The sequence below is a fragment of the Lygodium microphyllum genome, chromosome 25 (genome assembly GCF_053477565.2).
Source record: "Lygodium microphyllum isolate KBCC chromosome 25, Lygodium_microphyllum_v1.1.10, whole genome shotgun sequence".
In the NCBI taxonomy this organism is placed as follows: Eukaryota; Viridiplantae; Streptophyta; class Polypodiopsida; order Schizaeales; family Lygodiaceae; genus Lygodium; species Lygodium microphyllum.
Window position 1 is genome coordinate 102,056,643 of NC_141159.1, and position 26,570 is coordinate 102,083,212.

At 43.6% G+C, this 26,570-nt stretch overlaps 1 protein-coding gene and 1 long non-coding RNA gene across 3 annotated transcripts in view; both read right to left on the reverse strand.

The window, feature by feature from the left end:
* Nucleotides 1–3,046: 3,046 nt before the first annotated feature.
* LOC148014571 (uncharacterized) overlaps nucleotides 3,047–26,570 on the reverse strand; it is a 232,553-nt gene continuing 209,029 nt past the window's right edge. For both annotated transcript variants that reach the window (XM_087666313.1, XM_087666312.1), the window contains 4 exons: nucleotides 10,428–10,499; nucleotides 3,638–3,682; nucleotides 3,484–3,516; nucleotides 3,047–3,372 (listed from right to left, as the gene is read on the reverse strand). In XM_087666313.1, coding sequence (XP_087522439.1) covers nucleotides 3,221–3,372; nucleotides 3,484–3,516; nucleotides 3,638–3,682; nucleotides 10,428–10,499 — 302 coding nt within the window. In that variant the 3' untranslated portion in view covers nucleotides 3,047–3,220. The remainder of the gene's footprint in view (nucleotides 3,373–3,483; nucleotides 3,517–3,637; nucleotides 3,683–10,427; nucleotides 10,500–26,570) is intronic.
* The window catches only part of LOC148014572 (uncharacterized), a 39,022-nt gene continuing 22,990 nt past the window's right edge, over nucleotides 10,539–26,570 (reverse strand). The window contains exons 2-3 of the long non-coding RNA XR_015688594.1: nucleotides 12,759–12,813; nucleotides 10,539–12,671 (exon numbers count right to left, since the gene is read on the reverse strand). This is a non-coding gene — a long non-coding RNA (uncharacterized LOC148014572). The remainder of the gene's footprint in view (nucleotides 12,672–12,758; nucleotides 12,814–26,570) is intronic.

The following is a 26,570-nucleotide window of genomic DNA, read 5'->3' on the forward strand; positions in this document are numbered from 1 at the left end:
GGTAGCCCTAACGAACCAAGTGTACGAGGAAAAAGAACCCACTGATGCCACCATTCATCATAACACAAGATGTAGTCCCCACACTCATTTTATACATCAACTTGGCCATACGAGACCCAAAACCCATGGCTTGCATGAGATCCACAAAAAAAAAAAAAAAAGTCAAAGGCCCTTCCCAAGTCCAATTGTACCAAGACCACCTTAGGCTATGTATATTGCACATAATATAATGGCCATTTGGGCATTCAAGATATTGTTTAGAATGTTCCTACCCTTAATGAAGCCATATTGATGTATATAACATGCCTATCTGAGAACCCCTCAACAACATGATTTAGTAGCCCATCAAGAGATTATCCTAAGTGATATCACTCAATACTCCTTAGAATAACACGGGCTGTGTCACCTAAGATCTCTCAAGTCCACTTCACAATGAAAAGTCCCAATCATAACCCATAAGGATCTACCTAAAGCCGAGTTCATAATTCTACACTAAGGTCGTCCATTAGCTTTACTAGCATCGATTTTTAAGTCACCACATTTAAAAGTTAACTCAAACAAAAGCATATCAATGCCACACTTGGTTCAAAGAGAGTGAGAAACAAGAAAAGGCATTGCACATCAATCCCTCTACCCATAGGGTATAGCTTGGACTCGTCCCCTAAAACGGTATTGATTGGGATCTAAACAATACACTAAGCAATCACACGACATTTTCTAATTCTAATGCCTTCAAGAAAAACTCTCAACTTTCCAAGACCACCCAACCATAAGACAAACCCATCAATGCCCTCTTCCTTTCCTAAAGGCATGTTTTAGTTATCTAATTATCCTAACACATTTATGTTTAACATGCAAAAATAGCTTCTTTAACTAACCATTTAACATGTTTTCCTCCATGTAAATTATGATAACATACAGACAATGTCAAAAAGCACTTGCAAAGCAACATATTTTTATTCTGCACCTTCTCCAAGGTGCAATACCAACCCAACATGCCATTCCTTGATCCGAGACTCATGTCCAAATCTTAGGCACATGATCCATCAATTCGCCGTTATCTAGCATCACAACCTTCTAAGAAGTCCATTCTAGGCTCGTGCAAGCTAGGCCAAGTTCCAAGGGATTTACAACCAAAGCCCCCCTGACACCCTTGCCACCTAGCCTAGCATCCTCCTTACAGAGACATCTCTCGCATCTAGGGTCATCCTAACCTCTAGTGTAGTAAAACAACCCCTTAGTGAAAGGCTCCCACCACTAACCTTGAAGGAGGTTAAGTATGTAACTATAAATCCATCCAAGAGGACACTGCAACTTTTATACAAACACACAACCAAGACAATCAACTTATCCATAGCTAGAAAACCATTCCCTTTTCATAACATCAATCGACAATCACATTGAATATTCTATAAGAGTCAACTAGCTTATCCTTAGCTAGAAAAACTATTTTCTTCCTAAAGCAATAAATCTTATCTTAGGAAGACAAAGTTAACAAACAAAAATGGCATCTTTTGGATACTTCGCAACAAAAGTTACAATCAACATCACAAGCTTTTCTCTAAATGATCCACTACACATGGCATTGAACCAAGTCATTCCAACCCATCAACACAACTTTTTTTTTTTCATACATGATCGATATGTAACTCCCTTCACTCTAAACCTATGAATAATATTTACTTTCAACGAATGACCATTTCTTCATGTTATAGTTACGAGCAATTTAATATCATTGGGTCTCATCTAAATATAAGGATTATTTTCATAAGACATGTTTTTTTTCTCTATTAAGATTAATATCAAAAGACAACTTTCCTATCTTTTTCTAAAAAACGAATAATTCAACTTATTATTTAAGCAAGTCTTCAATAATTTAACCATAAAATCAAACACCCCATATGCTAAATAACGAGTGTTTATACATGGTTATATGATTGAGCTGCATTCCTTACTTTGTATTTTATTTAACTTGATACGAAGGCAGCTCATGTGATTAAGCAGGATTTGGAATTTTGGATGTTATTTCAATTTCATGTTTCAAATCTAAAGTGCTCATCTTAGATGTCATTCCAACTCCTAGCTCCTTCGCTTCCTTGACTACTGCTTGTGATGGTCTCTGGATAGGTCTTAGGTTGTCTTTATAGCTTCATGTCCTCTTCTAGCCCTCTTTGATTCCTCTCTCCCTCCCTCTCTCTCTTCTTCCCTCTATATCATTTCCCTCCTCTCTCTAATTCCCTTTCTTTTCTCTTCGTTTCCTCTTTTCCACTATTTCCTCTTCTTCTTCTACTGCTTCTCTCTCCCCCTATCTTCTCTCTTTTCCTCCTTTTCTCCTTCTACATCTCCCTTCTTTTCTCCTCTTCCTCCTCTTCTCTTTCTCTACTTCCCTTCTCTCTTCTTTTTCATCTCCTCTCTTCTCTTCTCCTTTTACCTCACTCTCTTACTTTTCTTCTTCCTCCCTGCCTCTTCTTCTCTACTTCTCTCTCTCTCTCTCTCATCATGCTCCAAAAATTTCAAAAAAATACTAGCCTTAAGCCTTAACAGTAAGGCTTACATAAGGCTATTAGCCTATCATTATCCCTCAATTATACCATTCGATGGAGCTCCCCCTCTCCATTGATAATGCCGTTGATGCAATTTGGGATTCGAGGCCAAGAAAGTTCGTCATCAAATCCAAGCAATAGGTAATGACTGTGTGTGTGTGTGTGTGTGTGTGTGTGTGTGTGCAAGCAAGGAGGGAAGCAACGCTGATGATTCCAAGGTGGCACGACTCAATGGGATGACAATGGCGATGATCATTTTCTTTTCTTTTAACTTTTAAAAACTAAGGCTTATAACTTTTGCTACACCCCCCCCCCCAAGTCCCCTTCATGTGTGGGGAGAGGACGAAGGGGCCAAGATGTTACGTGATGAGGATGCACCGGACTAGATAGCTACTCATGAAGATGATTTGCCAATACCTTTGCAAAGATCTTATACATGGTGCCCATTAAGGATATCGGTCTCCAATGTGCAAGTTTCAAAGGGGAGGGAACTTTGGCTGCTCTCTCTCTCTCTCTCTCTCTCTCTCTCTCTCTCTCATGTCTTGGGATGGTCTCTACTACATTAAAATCACAACTACACACATCACACAGTTATGATTGCATACACACCAACTACGTGAAAGGATTCAGTAGAAAGCAACCCTCTGTTTAGAAAACAAGTGCTTATACGACTCGGTTCATTGATTATTAGAAGCATCTTCCAACTTCTCATGTGATTTGAGCTTCTCAAAGTCTACACCTTCAAACACTGGTTTTGAATTCACATAATGTGAACCATAAGCAACACCAAAGCCCCAACCAAGGCCTAGCCCAACTCCGCAACCACCACCTTATAAAAAGCAGAAACAAGGTTAAACCAGTCAGTCAACCAAATATTGTCTGCATAGACAAGCATTCCCATAAAGCAAGTCAAAATATAAGTACTGGTTGGAAAGCTCACCAATTCCAAGGCCCAAAAATTGCAAAGAGGATCCTGCAACAATAAGACAGGCAACTTGAGCTAAACAGCAAAGTTGCAAGAGAGCAAAAGCAAAAAAAGCAAAAGAAACCAAATTTGTAGGAGACTAAAAACAACAAAAAGCCAAATGTAATACCTCCAAAGCCCCATCCAACACCAAAGCCACAGCCTACTCCAAATCCTGCTAAAATAGGAGTACAAATCATCTGACATACTCTACTGTAAGGTACAAAAGCTAATAGGGCATTGTTCATTGATTGCCTGTGCAAATGACCACTGTGCGCAAAGATTAAAGTGTTGAAGTAACAATTGATCGAGAAATAGAATATGGTGATTTGAGAGGCGATAATGCAGTATAATATGAAAGATGCACGAACAAGGGACTAGAAGCAAAAGGCATACATGTTAAATATTATGAAGAGAAGTATTAGAGAATTTGAAACGAGTCAGGAATCTGAAAGAGACCTATATATATGGTCCTCAACTGTGTAACCACGCATGCATGTCTGCACACATGCGCACGCACGTGCACACACACACACACACACACTCTCTCTCTCTCTCTCTCTCTCTCTCTCTCTCTCTCTCTCTCTCTTTTTCGTAAAAGGTAATTGTATTAATTACGAAAAAAGTACAAGATTACATGATTACACGAGTACAAGAGACACGAGGGCCGTAGGCCAACGTGTGGGAAATCCCCGGACTAGTATACTAAAAAGGCTACACCAATCATGGCAAGGACCCAGAGGCAATTGCCAAATGCCAGGAATGCAAATCCTCCCGAGGGAGCAAGTCAGAGTGCCTGATGAGATCTAGCTGCCAATGCAAGAGCCCTTTAAGCCTTGCAATATGTCGCGGTACATTAGAGGCCGAATCAAAGAGAAAAGCATTTCGGGTGGTCCAAATGTGCCAGCATCCCCAATATCTGAAAAAGGGAAATAAGATCTTCATATGTAACGGTGGCGGCATGGGATACTTTGGGCGCACAAAAACCCAATCGAAAGGAGTCAGTGAGGACCCCACCACAGTGCGCCAGATTTGGGACAAGAGAGACCAGATATACTTGGCGAGCGGGCAAGAAAGAAAACGATGTCGGGCCGATTCCGCCGTAGTGGTGCAGAAGAAACAATTGCCATTCGAGATTCGACGCTTGGAAAGGGCCGAGGCAAGAGGAAGACCACCAATCATTACCCGCCACAGAAAGACCTTGCATTTGAAAGGTGCCCTATTCTGCCATCCCTCCATCAGCGTTGCCTGCCACCATGACAGTGATTTCCGCAGGCCCCAAACAGTATTAGCTTTCACACCCAGCCATTGGTGATCTTTAATAAGAAGATGATACACCTGATTAGTAGAGGCCTTTTCCAGAGTCAACCGGCCTGCAAGGTCCCAGTCCTGCCAAGGGCGATCCATAGCCAGGGCAGGAAAGGGTTGCCTACCCTGAAGTTCCGACGAAAGCTTCCCCCATAAATCACGGTATCCGCGCGGGATCCTGAAAAGTCTCCTAGCAGTCCGAAACGATGCGAGGACATTGCGAGTAGCAAGGGTAGCATCCGCAATCGAAGTCACACCCAAACGGGCCATGCGGTTAAATCTTGGTCTGAGCTGATGTTTATCTTCCCATGAAAGTAATCTGGATACTGCCAACAATTCCAGCTGGAAAGAATTAGTCTGCAGGCGGTCCCCTACAGGATGCCAACGGGTCTTTTGGAGCACCACTTTCCAAGAGCCGACCAAGTGCAGTAACAAAGAGGAAGAGGGACTGGAAAATCGAGAGTCAGCATTAAGGACATGCCACCATGAGGCCCGAAGCCGTGTGTTACCCTGGCGGAGCCCGCTGTCCTCAAGAAAATAACGGGCTATGATGGTCCACGGGTGATGATCCACACACATGGCACGAAAAAGAGACCAACGAAGAGCCAGCATATGAGTTTCTGCATCCAAAATAGCTCCACCACCCATGCGCTTAGGGGTACATGCATGTGACCATGAAATCCAGGAAATGCCTGCCTGCAGTGAATCTTTTTTCCATAGCATGAAACGAATGGGATGGGTGAGAGCCTTCAAAGTAGTGGGCGTCCATGGCAGTAGTGGCAGGAAATACGTCAGCATTGGTAGCATAATTGTCTGAGCCACTTTGAGGCGGACATGGAACGGCCAGGCTTGCGACTTCCAATACATAAACTTGGCGGCCAGTTTTTGTGAAATCCACTCCAGCAGGTCCTTTGGCCGTACATCCACCCCCAATGGGTATCCAAGATGCCTGACAATGGAGCCACGGGAAACCACCTGGCCCTGCCAGCCTAACGACTGTAAATCCGGCTCCGTGCAACTGAGAATGGCTGACTTAAAGGCATTGATGCGAAGACCAGAGGCTTGACCAAAGAGCGTCCAAACATCTAATGCCTTGCGAATGTTGTCCCTGTCCGCCTGCAAAATCATAAAGGAGTCATCAGCCAAAGATTGGCTAATGAAGTGCTGCCCCAAAGGAAGAGATAACCCTGCCAGCTAGGCAGAAGCCGCCATGGAGGATAACATTGAAAGGACCGGGTGAGTCGCCAGGGCAAAGAAGAGAGGGCTCAAAGGGCAACCCTGTCTGACCGAGCGTGCAAGGACAAATGGCTCTGTAACCCCACCATTAAGCATAACTCTTGAAGAAGCCTCAGTACTAATGGTGTAGATCAATCGGGACATCCGGATACCAAAGCCCATGGCAGACATAAGATCTGCAAGGAAAGACCAGTCCACACAATCAAACGCCTTTTCCAGGTCCAATTGAATCAAGACCACTTGCTGATTGGAGTGCCGCGCATAGTCAATAGCCATTTGCACATTTAAGATATTATGCAAAATGTTGCGGCCCTTAATGAAACCATACTGGAGAGGGTGCACAATAGCTGGAAGGTGCTTGTGAAGCCTATTTGCCAGCACTTTGGAAAAGATTTTATACATCGCGCCCATCAACGAAATTGGTCTCCAGTGTTGCAGCTTTGACGGCGAAGGGACCTTGGGAATCAGTTTGATAAGGCCTTCTTTCCATGAAGAAGGCATGACCCCTGTTTCCCAAACCTACTGAAACATGACCACCAATGGCTTTACCAACTGCGTGGCCGAGTGCTCAAAAAATTCATTAGTGAGACCATCCCAACCAGGACTTTTTATCCTTAGGCAGGTGCAACAAGACATCCATAACCTCCTCTTCGCAAATATCCGCCTCCAAAGTGGCTTGCATATCAAATGGAACCTGCTGGTGGACCAGATGATAGAAGACCGAGCGGGCATGCGTAACCTGGCTAGACGGCAAGGAAGAAGAACCAAAAAGATCCATAAAATAATTTCTGCACATATTGATAATGGTCTGCGGATCAGTGACCATGCGACCTTCCGAATCCTGGAGTCGAGTCATATTTTCGCGAGCCGGAGAAGCATGCAAGGCGCGAAAGAACTTATGAGACTGGCAGGCACTATCTTGCAATGTGTCAGTCAAGTTTTGCAGCTTGGCCTGCTGATAAGATTTCAAGCTAAATACTTGAATAAGATGGGCCAAACGCCGCTCCAGGGACAGCAGAAAATCATCATCGGGGGAGTCCAGGAGCAAGGAACGGACCAAGGCCAATAAGTCCTCTGCTGCATGTCGACGACGGCGACAAAGAGAGGCATTATGAATCCCATACTGCCGAGCAACCCGCTGCACATTAGAGAGCAGGCGTGCGAACGAAGCCAAGCCCTCAGAGGCGAAGTCCAATAAGAACCTCTCAATCAATTGCTGCATATAACCCTGAAAAATTGGATGCTTCAAATAAGAGGAATTGAAGCGTAAAGGGAGCTTATTCAGCAACTGCATAAAAGGTGCAATGGATTGTGCCCGCATCTCAAGCTGGAGGGGGAAATGATCCGACAACGCATATTGCTGCAAGACCTTCATCTCCAGCATCTCGGGAAGAAAATCATCCCCCTGCATGATATACATTCTGTCCAATCGCGACCAAGTGGTTGCATATTGTGCGGAATGAAAAGTGAAACCTGAAACAGAAGGGTGAAGCCACGACCAAAGATCTTGCTTAAGTACGTGCAAAGCAAAGGAGTTCCACACCCGGCTTTCTGGCGTATCCATGACCGAATGCCCTGAGGTGGACTGAGAAGAGTCAACACACATATTGAAATCTCCCATCAAAAACCCCCTGCGGCCAAGTGCCATGGAGCCCTGCAAAGTCGACCATAGATCCCGTCGGGATGCAGGATCATTCGGAGCATAGAGTCCCAGCAACCATAAAATCTCTCCTTCAAATAAGACTTCGATTACCAGAAATCGGCCCTGCACATCATTTTTAACAAGAACAGGCTGGTATTTCTCATGGACAATCATCAGCACGCCCGAGTAGTGCTTAGCAGGTGTCCCTGCATAAAACAGACGGAATCCATGGCAATCCACAACTTTTCCTGCCTCACCGTGACTTTTGTGCTCCACTGCACACAATACATCCCACTGGTTCTCATGCAAGACAGACCACATGGTATGTTGCTTATGGCGAGAGCAAATGCCTCGCACATTCCACGTGGCAATCTCCATATAGTTTCAAAAAAGGAAGTCAGGAACGAGGCGCCTGTTGCCTCGATTGCACCTTCTCCGCGAGGGCATCCAGGACACCCTCATCCAGAAAATCAGTCAATACTGCAAACGAATTCGGGCGACCTCCTTTAGAGGTAGAAGGGAGATCCACTGTCTTGGGAGTAGGGCGGGGATAACGCCTATCCCAAGGTGTAATCACATTACCTTTTGCATCAAATGCCAGCTTAGCAGGTGGGCCCTTGGGGCCCTCTGAATAGACTTTCCTTGAAGACGGATGACGGGGGGCGGACGGGGCCGTAGTACGCGCATCCTGCTGTGAGGTGACCATGTCTTTCCTGTGCGTGTACATGCGCACGGAATCCAGAGAAGCATTAGGCCCAGGATCGGCCAGGCCTACGTCCAACTTTTTACCTTTTTTTTGTCGTGCCTCAATCCAGTCAGTGTTAGGAGAATCCAAACCCCGGACCTGTTGTTTGCCTTTATCCATGATAGAAGGTGGCTGACGGGTCTCCTGTGCCGGGGCATCGAGCACCATGTCATCCTTGGGCTGCACAACCTGCGCCTCCTCAGAAGACGGTTGCCGTTCCGGGCATTCGGCCACAAAATGCCCTAATTTACCACATGAAAAGCAGTGTCCGGCAAAATTGCCCCATTTCAGGCGAAAATGCAAAGGATGCATGCCTGAACAATTGAGGCGAAGCCACGCAGGCCTTTTCCTGGCCGTATCCCATAGCATGCATAAACGGTTTCGGTTCATAGCCCTGAGGCTCGGGGGAACCAGCACTGTGCCCACAACCGCCATCGCGTCCTTCAACAATGGCCAGTATACCGCTGGACAGTTTTCCACTTCCACCCACACCGGGCATTCTCATTGAAGCAGACGCTGGAAGTCAGCCATAGGGCACCATGGTACCACATGGACTAAGCGGCGATCAAAGAATAGTGGCAACTTGGACAGAAGCTCAGCTCGATGCGATTCCGATTTCAACAGCACCTCGTAAAAGCCGCGAGGTCCAAGGAAGATCTCCTCAACACACTCCCCTTGCAGTAAATGGTGCATCCATTGGCGAATATGTGAGAGCACTGGGATCCTGCCGGTGAAAAAAAGTATAACTGCACGGTCATAAAACACCGAGAAGGACCGCAAGACTGATTTTGGGTCCACCGTGGCTTCCAGCACATCATCCGCAGCCGCAGCAGAGAAAGTTTCATTATTATGCTGGACATAATCGCCAAGCAGAGTATTGGCAAAGTCCAGCAGATGTTCCCAGTCAATTTCCTGCGAATCCACAGGTTCAGAGGCGACCTGCGCATAGGAACGGTCCTGAGGACCCATTGGCTCGTCTGAAGTATGCTTGGAGCGTTTGCTTGCAGGCGGCAATTCAGAACCCGGAGGCGGCTCCTCCGTGCATGGCACCATATCTTCCGGCTCCTCTGTATCGGAATCAGGGCCAAGGGCTGCCACCGTCCGGTCGAGAAAATCCATATCCAGGCCAGCCATACTGCTGTCTTCTCGCTTTCGCTCGCTCCCTCACTCTCTCTCTTTCTCTCTCTGTGCAAGTCCCGGAGGGCTCTCTCTGTCTCTCTCTCTCTTCTCTCTCTCTCTCCCTCTCTCGCTCTCTCTCTCTGTACAAGAACAGATCAGATCTCGGAGCTGAGCAGGGTTGCAGTCACGTGCTGCCAGGTTAGGGTTCCCTTTTCTCTGTCACGGCACCGCAAGATGCAGAGGGCAGGCACCCGCGGGCAGCAGACGTAGAGCAGAGGGCGGACAGGACAACTGACGAAGGGGCTGAACTCGCTCGCTCGCTCGACTCCTCTCTGTCGAGCTCTGTCTCGCTCACGGGCACGCGCAGAGGTATCCAGGCGAGGACGCGTACCTGCGGACGCAGACGAGCAGAGGCCGACGGCGACTGACGTGACGCGGGCAGACGACGGGGGCTCAGGCGACGGTGGCACAGACGACGGGGGCTCTGACAGACGACGGGGGCTCAGGGGCTCAGGCGACGGGGGCACAGACGACCATTCTCTCTCTCTCTCTCTCTCTCTCTCTCCTCTCTGGCGCTCTCTCTCTCTCTCTCTCCTCTCTGTGATCTCTTCTCTCTCTCTCTCTCTCTCTCTCTCTCTCTCTCTCTCTCTCTCTCTCTCTCTCTCCTGCATCTGAATTACAGTACAACTGTCTGAAATGAATGGTAAATGAAAATGTAATAAACAGTACAAGAAAGCTAAAAGCTACAAGTAAGGAGAACTCTAGCTGACAAATAAAGATCTCTAGCTAATACAATCTCATATTGGGGGGGCGGGGGAGGAGAGAGAGAGAGAGAGAGAGAGAGAGAGAGAGAGAGAGAGAGAGAGAGACCAAATCCAACCCCAGTGCCCTTGAAATTGGTGAGAACCATTCTCACGTTGAATTCGTTTTTCAATGCAGTGCCTGCATGTAAACAGATAGCTTATTCGTTACAAAAGCATAGATACATTATCATTGTTAGCTATCAACAATCTTTACAAATTCAGTAAAATATCAATATATGAGATAAATGAAACACTAGTGTCCTGAATGCACAAATCAAAGATGATAAGGTAACCCAGGTCCCAAAGGGGAATAATCCTCTACTAAGCATATTTTACATAAGTATATGGATATGTGGGAGAGTAAAGATCGCCAACAGCAAGTCCATGTTGCAACCTAGCCCCAACCACAATCTTGCAATCTCAAGCACTCCGGCTGCTTGGAGAAACCTTGCTGCCCATGTTCAGTCTCCAATCAATCTTGTGTAGCCATGTTGACTCTTCCTGACACCCAAACCACATGCTCATGTACACACCATCTGTCCCTAATAATCTTGCTGTGTGCTTGATCAGAGATCATCATGTTTCATTAAGCTACATTTTAATGTCACATAAATCAAAGTATTAATTACATAATATTTACAAGGAAACTATTTTAAGAGATGTGACCATGTGCATATTATAGAATAACACGTACTAGGTTTGGGGGGGCAAGACTAACAGTACACATAAGTAACACCTGTGGCCAAGGACCTAGGCCATTAAAACACAAGGCTCCAGTCATAAATGCACATGTACACGCAAGTAAGTGGGTGATGTGGTGAGCCTGCACACACCTACTAAGGGTTAAGGTAATTAACCACAAAAAAGTGGTTGTGCCAAGACTGGGAAGTGAATTGAGTAGCTCACACTCTTTTCTCTCTCTTTCCTTCCATGTTCAACTATTGCAACCCTAATTTGCAGATCAGACCAGCAAGTAGTTTGCTCATTTATCACTGGTATCAAAGCCTAAAGTTAATGGGGATTAAGGAATATTTTCTGCTCCAGACATCCCAAAAAGTAAATATGACTACAGCAAAGGTCCACAACTGCACCAAAAAAAGTCAATACTACTAGAAATGATTAGTAGACTGCCTTAGATGTTGTATCTGCTTCAAAATTGCTAGTGGACACCAACAACAGCCTCACAAATTACAGTCAGCCACCTCAAAAAACAGCTACAACAGCATTTATTGCCGCAAGCAGGCATGAGACTGCAGTAAACAGTCATGACACAAATCCTTCTCCAAGGGGTGGCTGGCAAATCCTCATCCTATTGTCCTCTATCAATGACTAGACAACCACCACCCTCAACTGCAAAAAAAGTTCCGAGAGAGCACCACCTGCAAGGGGACACCCACTGATGAGAACTGAGGAGCCATATATCTTCATGCTGAACAGGCTCTTTGATGGGAGGATCTAGCCACTCCTGCAGGATCGTTGCATCAATCTTCCTCCCAGTCTCTTACCCCCTCTCACATCCTATTGCCTACTATAGAACCTCCCAATCCGCCATCCAGTAAACATCCTGCCACACCATAACAGTGCAGGCAAGGCCAACCTCCTAGCCTACCCACTTGATGCGAGGGCACAATCCAAGCTGTAACCTATCATCACGATCTCAAACCTAAGGGTTCTAGACAACAAGCTGATGATCAATCTCCTCCTAGCAAGCTAGGGACCTCTATGTGAGGGCCTTAAGTTACTTTTATACACGCCTCCATGTGTGAACACACCTGAAGTGTGTATGTGTTAAAGGTGTGAACACATTTTACACCTCCCAGCATTAAATAAGGATCAAAGGTTTGGGGGAAACCCTGGGCCTATATAATCAGGACCATTGTACTTTTACCAATATCTATCACATCGATCTATTCATGTTGTTGTGTATGTGTAAGAGTTCTCTCACACACACGCTTACTCTCTTTTCTTCTCTCTCTATCATGAAGCTTCACCCTCCTTATCCTGCCAGTCCATCTTCACGAGCTCCATACCCAGCAGTGGTACTAGACTGGGTTCAATTGTCACCTCAGCCTTTTAGGCTGGCTCCTCTGTTCTACTCACTGCTCTCTGCCATGCGTGCAGGATTCAGCCCAGCAAGTCCACCTTCTGCAAGAGGAGGAGGAAAGCGTTGCCCCAGGTCACCAAGTCCTGCCTATCTAACTACCCAGTCACATCAGCCTGTCATCTTCCCGCCTCTGCTCCTACCTGGTGCCTGTCCTGGACCTACTGGTCTGTTGCTGTCCTCATGCGCCATGCCAGCTGCACTTTATACCTGTACATCATCTGGTTTTACGTAAGCTACTCTTGTTGACCTTGCCCACCTGCTGCAGACAATGCTAGCTGCCTGTTCAACACTTACAGATCTGACGAGTGCCCATGTGCTTGTTTCCTTGACAGACTGGCGCAGTTAGAGCCTGTCATGCCACACCATCCAGCAACACATTAAAAGTGCCGACAAAGGTACCTATTAGAACATTACACTATTTCTTTTTAAACTAAACTAAAACAAAATCAAAAGCAAAGAGGAATGGCAAAGAAACGTTAGATTTACCTGCATTCCCATCCATGCCTACCTAACCTATGTGCACATCCATGCCTACCTAACCTATGTGCAGTTTTCACATCCTATGCCATTCTCTTATCTCCATCCTCTGTCTCTTCTACTATGGACTGCCTAACTTTCTTCTGCGCATCTCCTATCTCCTTTAGCTGGTCCTACCATCTCTTCAACATCTTACTATAAATCAAACAGCAGTAGCAAAAATTAAAGAAGGCAAAGTCTATCTTTGATCAATAGTGTCTACCATCCGAATGTCAAGATATGGCATCACAATCAAAAAATTCTCACATATTGGCTTCTCCATTGGACAATGAAGATTCAACTCATACTTATGTAGAAACACACATGGAAAGTCGTGTTGACTAACAAGTGAGAGCATATTTAAGGGAACCTGCACCTTCATTAGAAGGTATGGGATGGCCTTCAAGTGACATTTGGAGGAGATATTAATAATTCCAAATTATTATTGAAGATGCAATTATTTAGTATGTTCTACAATCCTTCAAAGACTCTTAAGCAACATCTTGACCATTTAAGTCTCCTTTACCAACAATTGATCACTCTCAATAGTCGTCTGGATGATGACGATAAAAAGGTTGTACTTAATAACTTGATGAAAGAAGCACAATTCAATGAAACCATGATGACGGCTCTCAAGGTGGCTCAAGAGATGCAAAATGAGGAGATGGTCAGCATCCTTTTGGATGATGAAAGAACATAGCACCAGTAGCCTTCCATACCAAGAAACAACCTGCCCCAAGTGCTGATATTGCAAGCATACTGGCCACACTGTATAGAAAAGTGAATGCTGCCCTATATAGCCACCAGGGACAGGGGACGGAGGAAAATAGGGGATGGGGGATGAGGGACTAGGACAGGCATGGGGACCTAAAAATTATATGTTTTCTAGACATAAATGAAATACTCAATAAAGAAACTAAACAGATACAATAGCTTAACTCAAAAACCTTCCAAAGTTTAAAACAATACATGAGCCATAAAAGTTGAAACCTAAACGAATAATGAATACTCAAATTGAAGAGTAGAAGTAATAATTGTCAATGCCAAATGGTGATTGAGAAATGTCGTATGACTTGAAGACTAAAGTCGAGTAGTAAACATTGAATAATGAGTACTCAGATTGAAGAATACAAGAAACAGTACAAAATGAGAAATGTAGTAAAAGTTAAACTGAGGAATCATAAATGCCATATGACATCAAGACTAAAGTTCAACAATAACCACTAAATAATGAGTCCTCAGAGACTGAAGGCTGCAAGAAACAGTACAAGCTGAGAAACAATAAAACTAGTGGACTGAAGACTACAAGAAACATTACAAATAGTACAAACCCTATGAAATATGGCATCCCTTGTGTCCCATCCCACACATCCCCCCTATCTCAGGACACGTACCCCTTGTGATGGACCACTGCATGGAGGCGCACCCTTTCCTAGACACATTGTAGATGGGTCCCGTGTTTTGGGATAGGGTCCCTGGGCCCACATCCCATGCATCCCCTATGACTATGCTGCCCCAACTAAGTGACCAGCTATATATAGCTGAAAATCAGTAAAACTGGTGGACCTAATGCTGGCTGACAGCAATAAAATAATGCGTAAAATGTTGACATGACATCCAAGCAATGGAGCAAAACGCAATCACCTTGGGGGGCTAGAAATCATCCAACAGGGCAGCATACCTAACAAACACACCAAGACTGGACAATCCTATTCTTCACAAAGTCCTCTTTACTTTATTGACTATTTTTTCTCCTTCAAGTAAGATTTGAAGTTTTTTGAACCTTAATTATTTAAAGGCGTGCTTCACCGAGTTAGAAAGAGCAGAGAGAAAGAAGAACAGGAGATCGGTTGTTGACTTAAAGCCTTGAAGGCGCTACTTGGTCAACCTACTGCGAGAGGTTGTATTCCTCCTAATCGGTGCCATCGAAGCTACACCCTTGGCCTATTGTAAGTCGACGGCGTCAATTCAAGCCACCTAGGACAAACTATAATCTTTTTAATTAATTAAAGTAGCCCCCCAATAAACATTTAACATAAAGGTTTAAAAAGTTCTCTCAAAGTCCCTCACACACTTTCCTCTTTAGACTGGTTTGAGCATAAGTCCATTCACACTGTTGAATATTGTTTTCACTCAATTCATATCCAAGTCCCTGTTCATGGCATCTGGCCTCTAGAAAACCCCTTTTGTTATCGAAGTTAAACACTGTTGAGGAAAAATAACTTAATAAGACCTCTCCAAGAACGCCATGGCATCAACTTCTAGCAGCTTGTTCGGTATTGAAATTTTCAAAGGGGAGAAAAATATCATACATGGGCACAAGAATTTGTCTCTTATGTATAAAAAATTATGGATTGTAATTCAAGATGATCCTCCACCGCATACCTAAAGAATGTATTGAAAAAGATGAACAAGCACTAGACTTGATTGGTCTTCACCTAGCCTCAAGACTCATCCATCATATAAATATCAAAGCAATTGCAAAGGAAACATAGGAAGAATTAAATAAAGACTTTCGATCAAAGGTAAAGAGCCAATAAATATATCTAATGTTTTACTTTTACAGCTTGCTATTGAGCTAAAGATGCATTACATGCTGATTAGCCAGTTAAAACAGCCCCAAACAATCTTAATTAATCAAGTGACCAAAACCTTCACTAAAAGAAACACGATCCTAGAGAGTGTCTATGTCCCATAAGCCAAACCCTAATTTAGGAGGACCAAGACATCTATAAATAGACAAGCTGCCTACCACTCAATCTCAATCCCCTTTTCGCAGTTTGCAGGTGCCATATCTCTACAGTCCACACCCCGCTCGTGGAGGATATCTCAGCCAGAGTTGCTACCCACTGCTATCTACTTCTGGCACCTACTGCTGATCAGCCTTCTGCTGTACTGGACACTTTTCAGCCTGTCGATCACTGCTGTCTGAGACTGGAACAGCCTACGTTTACTGCATCTACACCTCCTGAAGCTGCCGTGCAGCCTGTCAGCTTGTTGCTCTGCTGTCCATGCAGTAAGCAGTGCTGCATTTACCTATTTTCTATACTGCCCTCCCTGCCACATCAGCAGCATTGCTATGTTTTGCAGTTTGCAGGTTTCGTGCAGCTGCCACATCATCACTCCTGCCTGTGTTTGCATTTCCAGCCCTAACTATCTGTCTAACGCTAATCTGACTTCACTCAGCTGCATTTGCTGCTGCCAAACACCTTTGGAGGCTGGCTACTGCATTTCGATCCATCACAATACAACAAAATCTTCTACTAATTCTCTTTGCCACAATCCTAGAGACATGGGAGTTCCAAGGGTCCATTTGCTCTATGTTAATCCTAACGCTAATTGTGTTTCTTTATCAGTTTGTGCATTTTTCATACGATTGTGTTTGTACTCTATAGATCAACATTTGTTTACATGGTATCAAAGCTAGGTACTCACTAAAGAACCTAGGCCCTTAATTAAGTAGCTCTTCTTCAAAAATAGGAACTTCAAAGGGAAGATGACATCAAACACTTCTATATCTACTCACTCCCCAAAGGAGCCTATGCTGAGAACTGAGTAGGAACAGCTTCCACAACCAACTCCACAAGGTCTTGCTACAGTTGGAGATCCTTCTAACTACATTGGAGAGACACAGCCTTGAAAGAAGAGTTATCCCCATGTCCTCCAACGTAATCACCTTCCTTGCATTCTGAACCTACATTTGTAATCTCCAAAGCTTATTGACATGCTCACACATAGAATAAGACTTGTTGGGACTCGAAGTCGGCATTTGAACCTCTAGAGACTCCTACTTCATAATGGTCATCCGATTGTACATTTAACCCAACTCTAGCCATCTCTAAAGCCACGATCAAGTGCTCAACGTGAGCAATAATGGCTGGGTGCAAGAGAGAAACAAGAAAGTATAGATGCGAACATTCAATTTATCAAAATGTACCTATACGTTGAGAAACTCAGCTTTCTCATCAATAGAAAGCTTGGAAGGATCACAAGCTATAGGTGTGAGAGTGCACAATGGAAGGAGGAAAGTGAACACAAAGAGGAGGAGGAGACAAGGAGAGAACGCATGAGAGAGAAGGAACAATGTGAATGCAATGGCTGAAAGTACGAGGCTGCAACAGTCAGCCCCAACACGCACCTCTATACATTAGTGTGGGCACCAGACAATAGCAAGAGATGAGAGAATGAGGAGGGTTGGAAGATCACAAAGGATCAATGAAGGATAATGGATAACGGAAGTGGAAGGGTAGGCTATCTATATATAGGCCAAAAAAAAAAGAAAAACCCTAATGTGGTCAAACCCCCTAATTATAGCCAAAAAGTACACAAAAACAAATGTACTAGTCTGCCTTCCATCTTAAGTGTCTAAAACACATAAAATGACAAACAAATACAATGTCAAAGCTCCTAATGTCCTCATCTAACTCAGAGTGATGCTAACAAGCAAGAGATGACTACACAAGACACACATGACTACTAACACCCCCTCTCAAATCCTAGATGTGACAAATGGCCAAAGGAGATACGGATCTAAGGATGGCACGAAGAGTATCAAAGCCAATGCAGTCCGTTGATGAAGAAAGTCAATGAAGGAGCAAGACTCCTCCATATAAATATCCGATCAAACAAAAGGCCACCAAAGGGCAATGAAACGGATCACGCCAAAAAACTCTAGTTGGGGATGGGTGAGCCAAGCCTCTAACCCAACTACGAGACGATAGCAAGGAACTATCAACGGATTGACCGTACGTTGATGTTTATGGCAAAGCCTTGGCTTCCTAGGTTTTAGGGTGCGGATGATGAGCCTTGCGAGGCCGGGGGTGTCACAACTCTATAGAAACAGAATTTGTATCCTTTTTCATTAATTTGTCTATATAATGGTTTATTAAATTTGTTTCCTTTGCACTAATTAGATATAAAAAAAAGTGCATTGGAGCTGGCCACTGATGAGTGGTCATAGGTTATGGTGGACCCACGCGGTGGGTTAGAGAAAAGATAGTTCACACTTTCACCTATATGGCCCGATTGGGCACCTGTGACCAGAACTCACGCATATCAAGGTTAGACTCGCACACAGAAAGGATTGATGCCTTGAAGTGTGGGCTAGATCCGCCAGAACAGACAGTTACAATCAACAAGATGGCATAATTATGAAATGCTTGTACAATGTGCATGTGTGGGCTGAAAGCTTGAAATGCACATCTCTTTGCATAGGAAAGTCACATGAAGATTCTGATACCGTTTTTGCGATGTACACGGAAAAAGCTTTCATTCATATGACACCCATATTGGGGGGGTCCCTAAATTTTAGGAGCCTCAAATTAGCCTAAAAATGCTAGTTAATGCATGTGTGTTTGTACATCTTTGCATAATCTTGTGAGAGTGAGAATTACTTCTCCTTACTCTCAGGTTGATTGTAACTGAGCTCTTCCCTAAGAGACTTGGGTTGAGCAGAAATACATTCCTTCGGGGGCGGGGGAGGGGGGGGGGAGGGGGGGGAGGGGGGGAGGCCTATGCACCTCCTAATGTTCCTCAATTTTGCTGCAATCTATACCCACAAGCAAAGCAACTTTCCGAAGAAGAAAAGCAGCGCTTCATGAAAGAAGGGAAGTGCTTTAAATGTAAACAAACAGGCCACATAGTGAAGCAATGTCCAAACAAAGGACAAAGCAAGGTTTCTGACAACAAGCCTAAGTCGCCAGTGAAAATCAATGCTATCAGTGATGTAGTTGCAAACACAACTTACACTCCAGAGATGCGCAAATTATTAAAAGCTTAGGGACAGTTGCAAGGTAAGCAAGCACTATTCTTGATAGATCTTGGGGCGAATGAAAATGTCATTTCCTTGCAATTAGCTAAAGAGCTTGGATTAAAGAATGAAAAGATGGACACTCCGGCAGAAGTTCGCCAAGCTTTAAATGCCGATGAAGGTGACACAGTGAAGACTGTGACACCCTACATTGGCAAGCCCAAGTTTCAAATTCAAGGCTACAGTGACGAAGATACCTTCTGTATCGGAGACCTTGATGGTTGCGATGTGATTCTTGGCATACCCTGGAATCATAGAGTAGATTCAACCATCTTCTCTCAGAAAAAGAAGGTAGAACTCACCAACAAAGGCAAGAAGTACGAGATCCAAGCTGGAGTTTCTGGAGACACCGTACCTATGGTAAGCTATATGCAAGTCTCTAGAGCAATTAAGGATTGTGTTCAATGTTGTTTGCTTTATGTCACTGATATAAAAGATAATATGAATGCTGAAAACCAAGAGCGACTTCAACTCTTGGAAAAGTATAAAGATTGTTTTTCGGAAGATCTTCCTTATCAGCTTCCCCCAGAAAGGCCAGAAGACCATCATATTGATATTATTCTGGGCAGTTCTCCTCCTAATATAGCACCATACCGTATGAACCGTCCTCAACAACAAGAAATCAGAAAGCAAGTTCGAAGACCTACTCAACCGTGGGCTAATTAGGCCAAGTAGCTCACCATTTTGTTCACCGGTTCTTCTTGTTCAAAAGAAAGATGCCACATTCAGGATGTGCATTGATTATCGAGCCCTCAACAAAATCACTGTGAAGAATCAGTTTCCTATTCCCAGAATTGACGACATTTTGGATCGTCTAGGAGGCTCAAAGGTTTTCAGCCGCATTGATCTAAAGAGTGGTTATCATCAAATTAGGGTAATACCACAAGATGTACACAAAAGTGCTTTCTGCACTTCATACGGTCTTTATGAGTTCTTGGTGGTTCCTTTCGGATTAACCAATGCACCAGTCACCTTTAATCGAATGATGGAGCGCATCTTTAGAGAGCATCGATTTTGATAGGCAGAAGACTCCAGGATTGTTGCAACCTCTTCCAGTGCCCAAAGATCCATGGGAATCTATCACAATGGATTTCATCTCAGGTATTCCAAGAACACCTCAAGGTCATGATATGATTTGGGTCATAATTGATCGATTCAGCAAGCAATCACATTTTAATCCATGTCATAAAACATTAAAATCCTCACAAGCTGCAAGACTTTTCATTCAACATATCTTCAGATTACATGGTATGCCTTCTAAGATCATTTCAGATAGAGACTCCAAATTCACAAGTAACTTTTGGCGTGCTTTATTTGAGAATTTGGGAACCACTTTAAAGTTCTCCTCAGCTTTTCATCCTCAAACTGACAGCCAAACAGAGGTGATGAATCTCACTCTTTTGGATATGTTGAAAGCTTATGTTAGTGAACATAAGTCACAATGGGAGAAATATCTTCCATTATTGGAGTTTGCTTACAACAATACAGTGCACTCATTTGTTGCCATTGTGCTCCATTTTCCATGTCTCAGCATGGTCAATGAGTTCCCTGAGACTAGAACAATGATAATGATTAAGAGCAGTACGAAGTTTAAAATGCAAACCTCCTTGAAACTTTCTAAGCTTTTCCGAACTGCTGATATTCTTGAAATGTTGGACCTTCAAAAGTAGCTCCCAAAATCTCTTGGTATAGTCACCAAGTGACTCATTTTTCCTTTGCCAAAGCCGATTCCATTCCATTTTTACATCTCTTTGAAATGAACAGGAAGAAATTGGCTTTGTATCATGCGAACAAAGGACCGCCATGATTTTGGGGCAGCATGATCATATTCCAAACCCATCCACCAAGTATAGAAAGCTCCAAATAAAATAGTACAAGGTAAAGTGATTCTTCCTCCAATTATTCGCACTAAAGATAAGAATTTTGCTGCTGCTGATGAGTTTGCTTCAGATTTAAAAACAGCAATGGATCAAGTTCGAGCCGCTATCAAAGTTACCCAAGAGCGACAAAAGTAGCACGCAAATAAACGAAGAAGACCTTTGGCTTTTGAAAAAGGTCAATATGTCTTGCTAAAGTTTAATAAAAGCAGGCTCAAACAAGGTTCTGGTCAAAATTCATCTTTTCCAAAGCTCTCCAGTAGATACTTTGGACCCTTCAAAGTGATTGAGAAAATAAATGAAGTTTCTTATCGACTTGAGCTTCCTGCTCATTGGAAAATACACAATGCTTTTCATGTAAGTTTACTAAAACCTTACATAGGACCAGAACCAAAGGAACCCATTACTGAAGAACCCCCGAAAGTTGAAAAAACAGAGCAACTCTTGGAACCTGAACAGATTTTGTTTCACAAGGATCGAACCACGAGAAGTGGCCTTGTGACACGAAAATTCTTACTAAAATTCAAGAATCTACCCACAACAGATGCACAGTGGGTAGATGAAAAATTCATGAAGGATTACCTAGACATTCTTCAGCCATATCAAGAAGCTTTTCAGCTGAGGACAGCTGAATAAAAGCCAGAGGGCTGTCACAGCTCTATAGAAACAGAATTTGTATCCTTTTTTATTAATTTGTCTATATAATGATTTATTAAATTTGTTCCATTTGCACTAATTAGATATAAAGAAAAGTGCATTGGAGCTGGCCACTGATGAGTAATCACAGGTTATGGTGGACCCACGCGGTGGGTTAGAGAAAAGATAGTTCACACTTCCACCTATATGGCCCGATTGGGCGTCTGTGACCAGAACTCACGCATATCAAGGTTAGACTCGCACACAAAAAGGATTGATGCCTTGAAGTGTGGGCTAGATCCGCCAGAACAGACAGTTATAATCAACAAGATGGCATGATCATGAAATGCTTGTACAATGTGCATGTGTGTACATGTGTGGACTGAAAGCTTGAAATGCACATTTCTTTGCATAGGAAAGTCACATGAAGATTCTGATACCGTTTTTGCGATGTACACAGAAAAAGCTTTCATATGACACCCATATTGGGGAAGTCCCTAAATTTTAGAAGGTCCCTAAATTTTAGGAGGTCCTTAAATTAGTCTAAAAATGCTAGTCCTAAAAAATAGGGATGTCATTCTAAAAATAGTAAATTCTATACTCTGACTGTGCTTACTAAATTTGGTTGTTTCTATTCTTGACAGTATTCAGCCCAAAAAGGAAGGCCATAGAGAAGAGACAAGTGTCAAGACACTTGTCACACAAGTTTCCAAGTGTCCCATCACTTGTCACATCTCATGACATGTGGCTGGACACTTGTCTTGTGCTACTCCACTTTCCCCTTTTGTACTAGCTCTTCCCTCTCCTATAAATAAGAACTCGTTTTTCTTCATTCAGCATCATTTTTCTTTGCTGTAAACTCATATACAGCACCCACAGATAGCCAGAAACTGGCCCCATCCATCCCCATCATCATCCCCCACTTCTCCATTATCAAATTCCTCCATATTCCCTCCTCTATCACTGCTGTTTTACAGGACAGCAAGCCTGTAAATTCATTACAGCACCTCCTTTTCGAGCTCTTTCTTCCATTTTAGCAACAAGAAGCAAGCCCTATCCATGTACTGCTGATCAACGATGAAGAAAGGCTGATTTCCCCTCTTTCTTCTCCCATACTGTAAAGAAATCAGTTCTTATCATTGCATAATAGATAATGCATGTGTGTTTGTACATCTTTGCATGATCTTGTGAAAGTGAGAATTACTTCTCCTCACTCTCGGGTTGATTGTAACTGAGCTCTTCCCTAAGGGACTTGGGTTGAGCAGAAATACATTCCTTCGGGGGGGGGGGAGTTGCCATCTTCAACCCTCAATCTTGTCTCCATTACTTTTAGATTTTCATGGCTGTAATTTTGTGAGTAATTTTCATTTTCAGCTTTTAAGTGTTCATTCTCTTTTATATTAAATCTCGAAAACAAGCGAATATCATAATTGTTAAGCATACTACGTTGTTCGGGGCGATTACAGGGGGTTTCTATTTCTAGGTGGCCCTCCCTGCTTAGGTACCCATTTGAACCAGAGTTCATAGGCTTCAGTGTGGGTTCTAGTGGATTGCTGGCCTCAAGGCTGGGTGGGTTGTGATGAGTCACCCCCCCCTCCTTAGCCTTGGCGGTGGGTTTCTCTACAAATGGCTTTGTGGACTTGGAAAGAGTCACACCGCCCTTGTTGAAAGCTGTAACTATACGAACGTTACCCATGGCGAGGTGGATGCGCTACAACTCGTAGTCGACATTGCAACGAGCTTGCTTCTTGAAAGTTCGTCCTAGCAGCGATTCTGCGCTTGCATTCTTAGTGTTGGACAACACATAGAAATTTATCGGCATGCTTTCAAACTTGATAGAAATTGTAACCTTCCACTTTCCCAGAAGTTTGTAGGGTGGTAGCTCCATGATAAAGAAAAGGAGTAGCCACATTAAAAAAAGGCCCAAAGTAGATTGGAAACCCTGAAGAAAATCCTCACAATCCTGGAAAGCCCCCTCGGAAACACCAAGGGCTAGGAAATCCACAGCTACATCACTAATATCATCCCCCTCTAAAAGGGATGGGAGGTACAAGGGAACCACCAAAGAAGATGCTCAGGGATGGAATGGAACCCATGGAGTCCCTTCGTCTCTGTGTAAATAGACTTACGGGTGTGAACACACCCTTAATGTACCCTAACATATAAATACATTCTTTTTTTATTCTTTGTGTACCATCACATCGGTACACCTATCTCTGCGTTCACTCCTCCTCTAACACTCAGCTCATCTCTATTCTTTAGCAAACGCTTGATCTTGCACGCCATTGCGCACTCTCACACCCTTCAAACTGGCATCAGGGCGTGACGGTCCAAGCTCGCAGACGAGACAGGTGCAAGCAACAGCCAACAGTCAGTAGTCGTAGGCAAGGGGAAACAGTCAAGCAGAACAGACGACAAGTCCATCATGGACCAGCGGGTAGCAACGAGCGTGATGGAGCGTTAGACGCGAGCGTCAAACGAGCGTCAGACAAGGCGTGACGGCAGGCGTGACAGGTGACGCGCGTCAGACGACAGACAGGCGTGACAGCATCAGGCGGTGGACTTGCGACACGCCAGCGACACCAGGAGCAGGGCGACATGCACGTCCGACAGTATGGCAGGCGACATGTCGCCTGACAAGTCACGAACCTGAATGTCAGGTCAATGGACCCATATTTTTTTTTCAGAAATATTTGAGAATATTTTTTCCTTCTCTCTTCTGGGTGTTCCCACGCGCAAGCACAATGTGCAGATTTGTGGATTTAGGCCCAGAAATTTGGGGCTTTTTCAGATTGAGTGCTGCTCATGCAAGATCGAGGCATGTGCGTCAAAAATTGCAGACATTGTGCGTGTTTGAATTGGGGATTTCGCCATATTTACTGAAATTCGCTCATCCGAGTGAAATTTCTCAACGTTGGACCCATAAAATTTGGGGCTTTTGCTGTATTGGCGAAATTTTGGTCAACTGAGTCAGATTGGCTGACATTGGTGCACAATTGGACCCAAGTGAAATTTTGCTAAATTTGCCCATTTTATGCTTTCGGGAACATGTATTAATGCAATCAGGGCAGATTGGTCAGTGAAATCTTAGGATTTTTTACTGAAATCTGTGGATATTGGCAAAGCTAATGCGTGAAATGCACTTTGGGAATATTTCTGAAACAATTTTGTTGCCATAAGCAAAGTGATTTGAGCATTTTTTATCTCCCGCTCGTGCGATTTTGGAGAAATTGCAGAGAATTCTTGGTGTTTTGGCGTATCACAAGTTGATACGAGCACATATGTATGCAGTTCACATGTTGGGCAGCTCCCATTGAGTTGATGTATTGCTGATTATTCATGTTGCAGCAGTCTTAGTGATCATTTGCAGATCTGGGATTGGTGCAGATGTATTTATGGTGATATTGCTGAAGTGGGAGTTATCTGGCAGTGATGTATGCATTTATTGTATGCTGATATTGCAGTCATACTACTGAAGGTCATTCATTCTACTGCTGTACATGTACTTGGACTGAATCTTGCTATTATTTGCTGAAAATTTGGGCTGAAATCAGCTGAATATTCAGCTCATTTTTGCTGTCATAAATTGCAGCATTGAATTTCTGGTGTATTGCTGAAAAATGGCTGCGAATGCTTCTAGCAGCAGTGACACAAAATCCCTCTTTGAAATCAAGAGGTTTGATGGCACTGGCTTTGACTTGTGGAAGAATAGGATGCAAGGCATTTTGTTCTCAAGGACTGTGAAGATGCTCTCTTGGAGACTAAGCCTGCAGCTATGACAGATGTGGATTGGGCTAGACTTAATAAGGCGGCCATTGCATACATTAAGAGGGCAGTGTCTGATGATGTACTTACAAACATCAAGCGTCTTGATACAGGTTATGCTATATGGAAAAAGCTTAAGGATACTTATGAAAATACAACTCCTGTGAATCAAGTGCATCTTATGCATAAACTTGTGAGCATGGAATTGGATGAGTCTAAGCTAGCATTTGAGCATTTGAGTGCTTTCATAGGGGTTTTGAGTCAGTTGCAGGACTCTCGTTTGAGTATTTTCGATGATAAATTGAAAGCTATTTTCTTATTGATGACTTTGCCTGACAGCTGGGAATCTTTGGTTCTGTCACTTAGCAACAACTCCGCTTTGACTTTTGATGGTGTTAGAGGTTCAATCCTCAATGAATAAATCAGAAGAAACTATAGTGGTGAAAGCAGTGGCTCAGCTTACCATGTAAGAGGCAGGTCTGAAAAGAGGGGTAATGCAGCCAGTAAAGGGAAAAGCAGAAGCAAAAGCAAGGGCAAACAGCAAGATATCACATGCTATCAGTGTGGGTGTAAAGGGCATAAAAAGCCCGATTGCCGGTACTTCAAGAAAGAGCAAGAAAGAAAGAAACAACAGGATAAGAAAAAGAAAGATGATGACAACTCTTCCTCAAAAGAAGTTGCAAAGGCAAATGTTGCATCTAGTGTGGTCATTGAAGAGCTTCCTGACACTGAAGAGATACTTGTTATAGCCTCATGTAATGATGCTGATATTATGGCAGCAACAGGTGATATGCATATCACCAAAAAGGAGGTAATTGATGCCTTACTTTCAGCTCATGATGGACTATCACAATCATGGATAGTGGACAGCGGTGCTTCTTTTCATGTTACCCCCTCTTTGGAGTCATTTTCTGAATACACTGCAAGTTGCCTAGGCAAGGTTTACTTGGGAAATAACTATGCATGTGAGATAGAGGGTGTTGGCACCATTCACTTGGCTCTTGAAAATGGCCAAGAACTGATTTTACAGGATGTCAGATTTGTACCTAGCATAAAGAAGAGTCTACTATCAGTTGGACAACTTGATGCTAAAGGGTACTTTACTACATTTGGTGGTGGATCTTGGAAGGTCCATGAGGGCTCTATGCGATTGTTAAAGGCAGCAAAATGGGGACTTTATATTACTTGCATTGTAAAGCATTACCTGGCAAGTTCTTTGCCGTGGCTGAAGTCCATTCACAGATGGAACTTTGGCACAAAAGACTTGGTCATATGAGCCAAAAAGGCCTTCAGGTTCTCTCCTCTTTAGGGAGATTTGATGTAAAAGGCTCTGGTCTCGAATTTTGTAATGATTGCTTATATGGAAAACAAGTGAAGTCTCCTTATTACTCTGGTGTCGTTAAGAAGTCTAATGCTCTTGACCTAGTACACTCTGATGTGTGCACTATGCCTGTTAATTCGTATAGGGGTGCACAGTACTTTGTTACTTTCATTGATGATTTC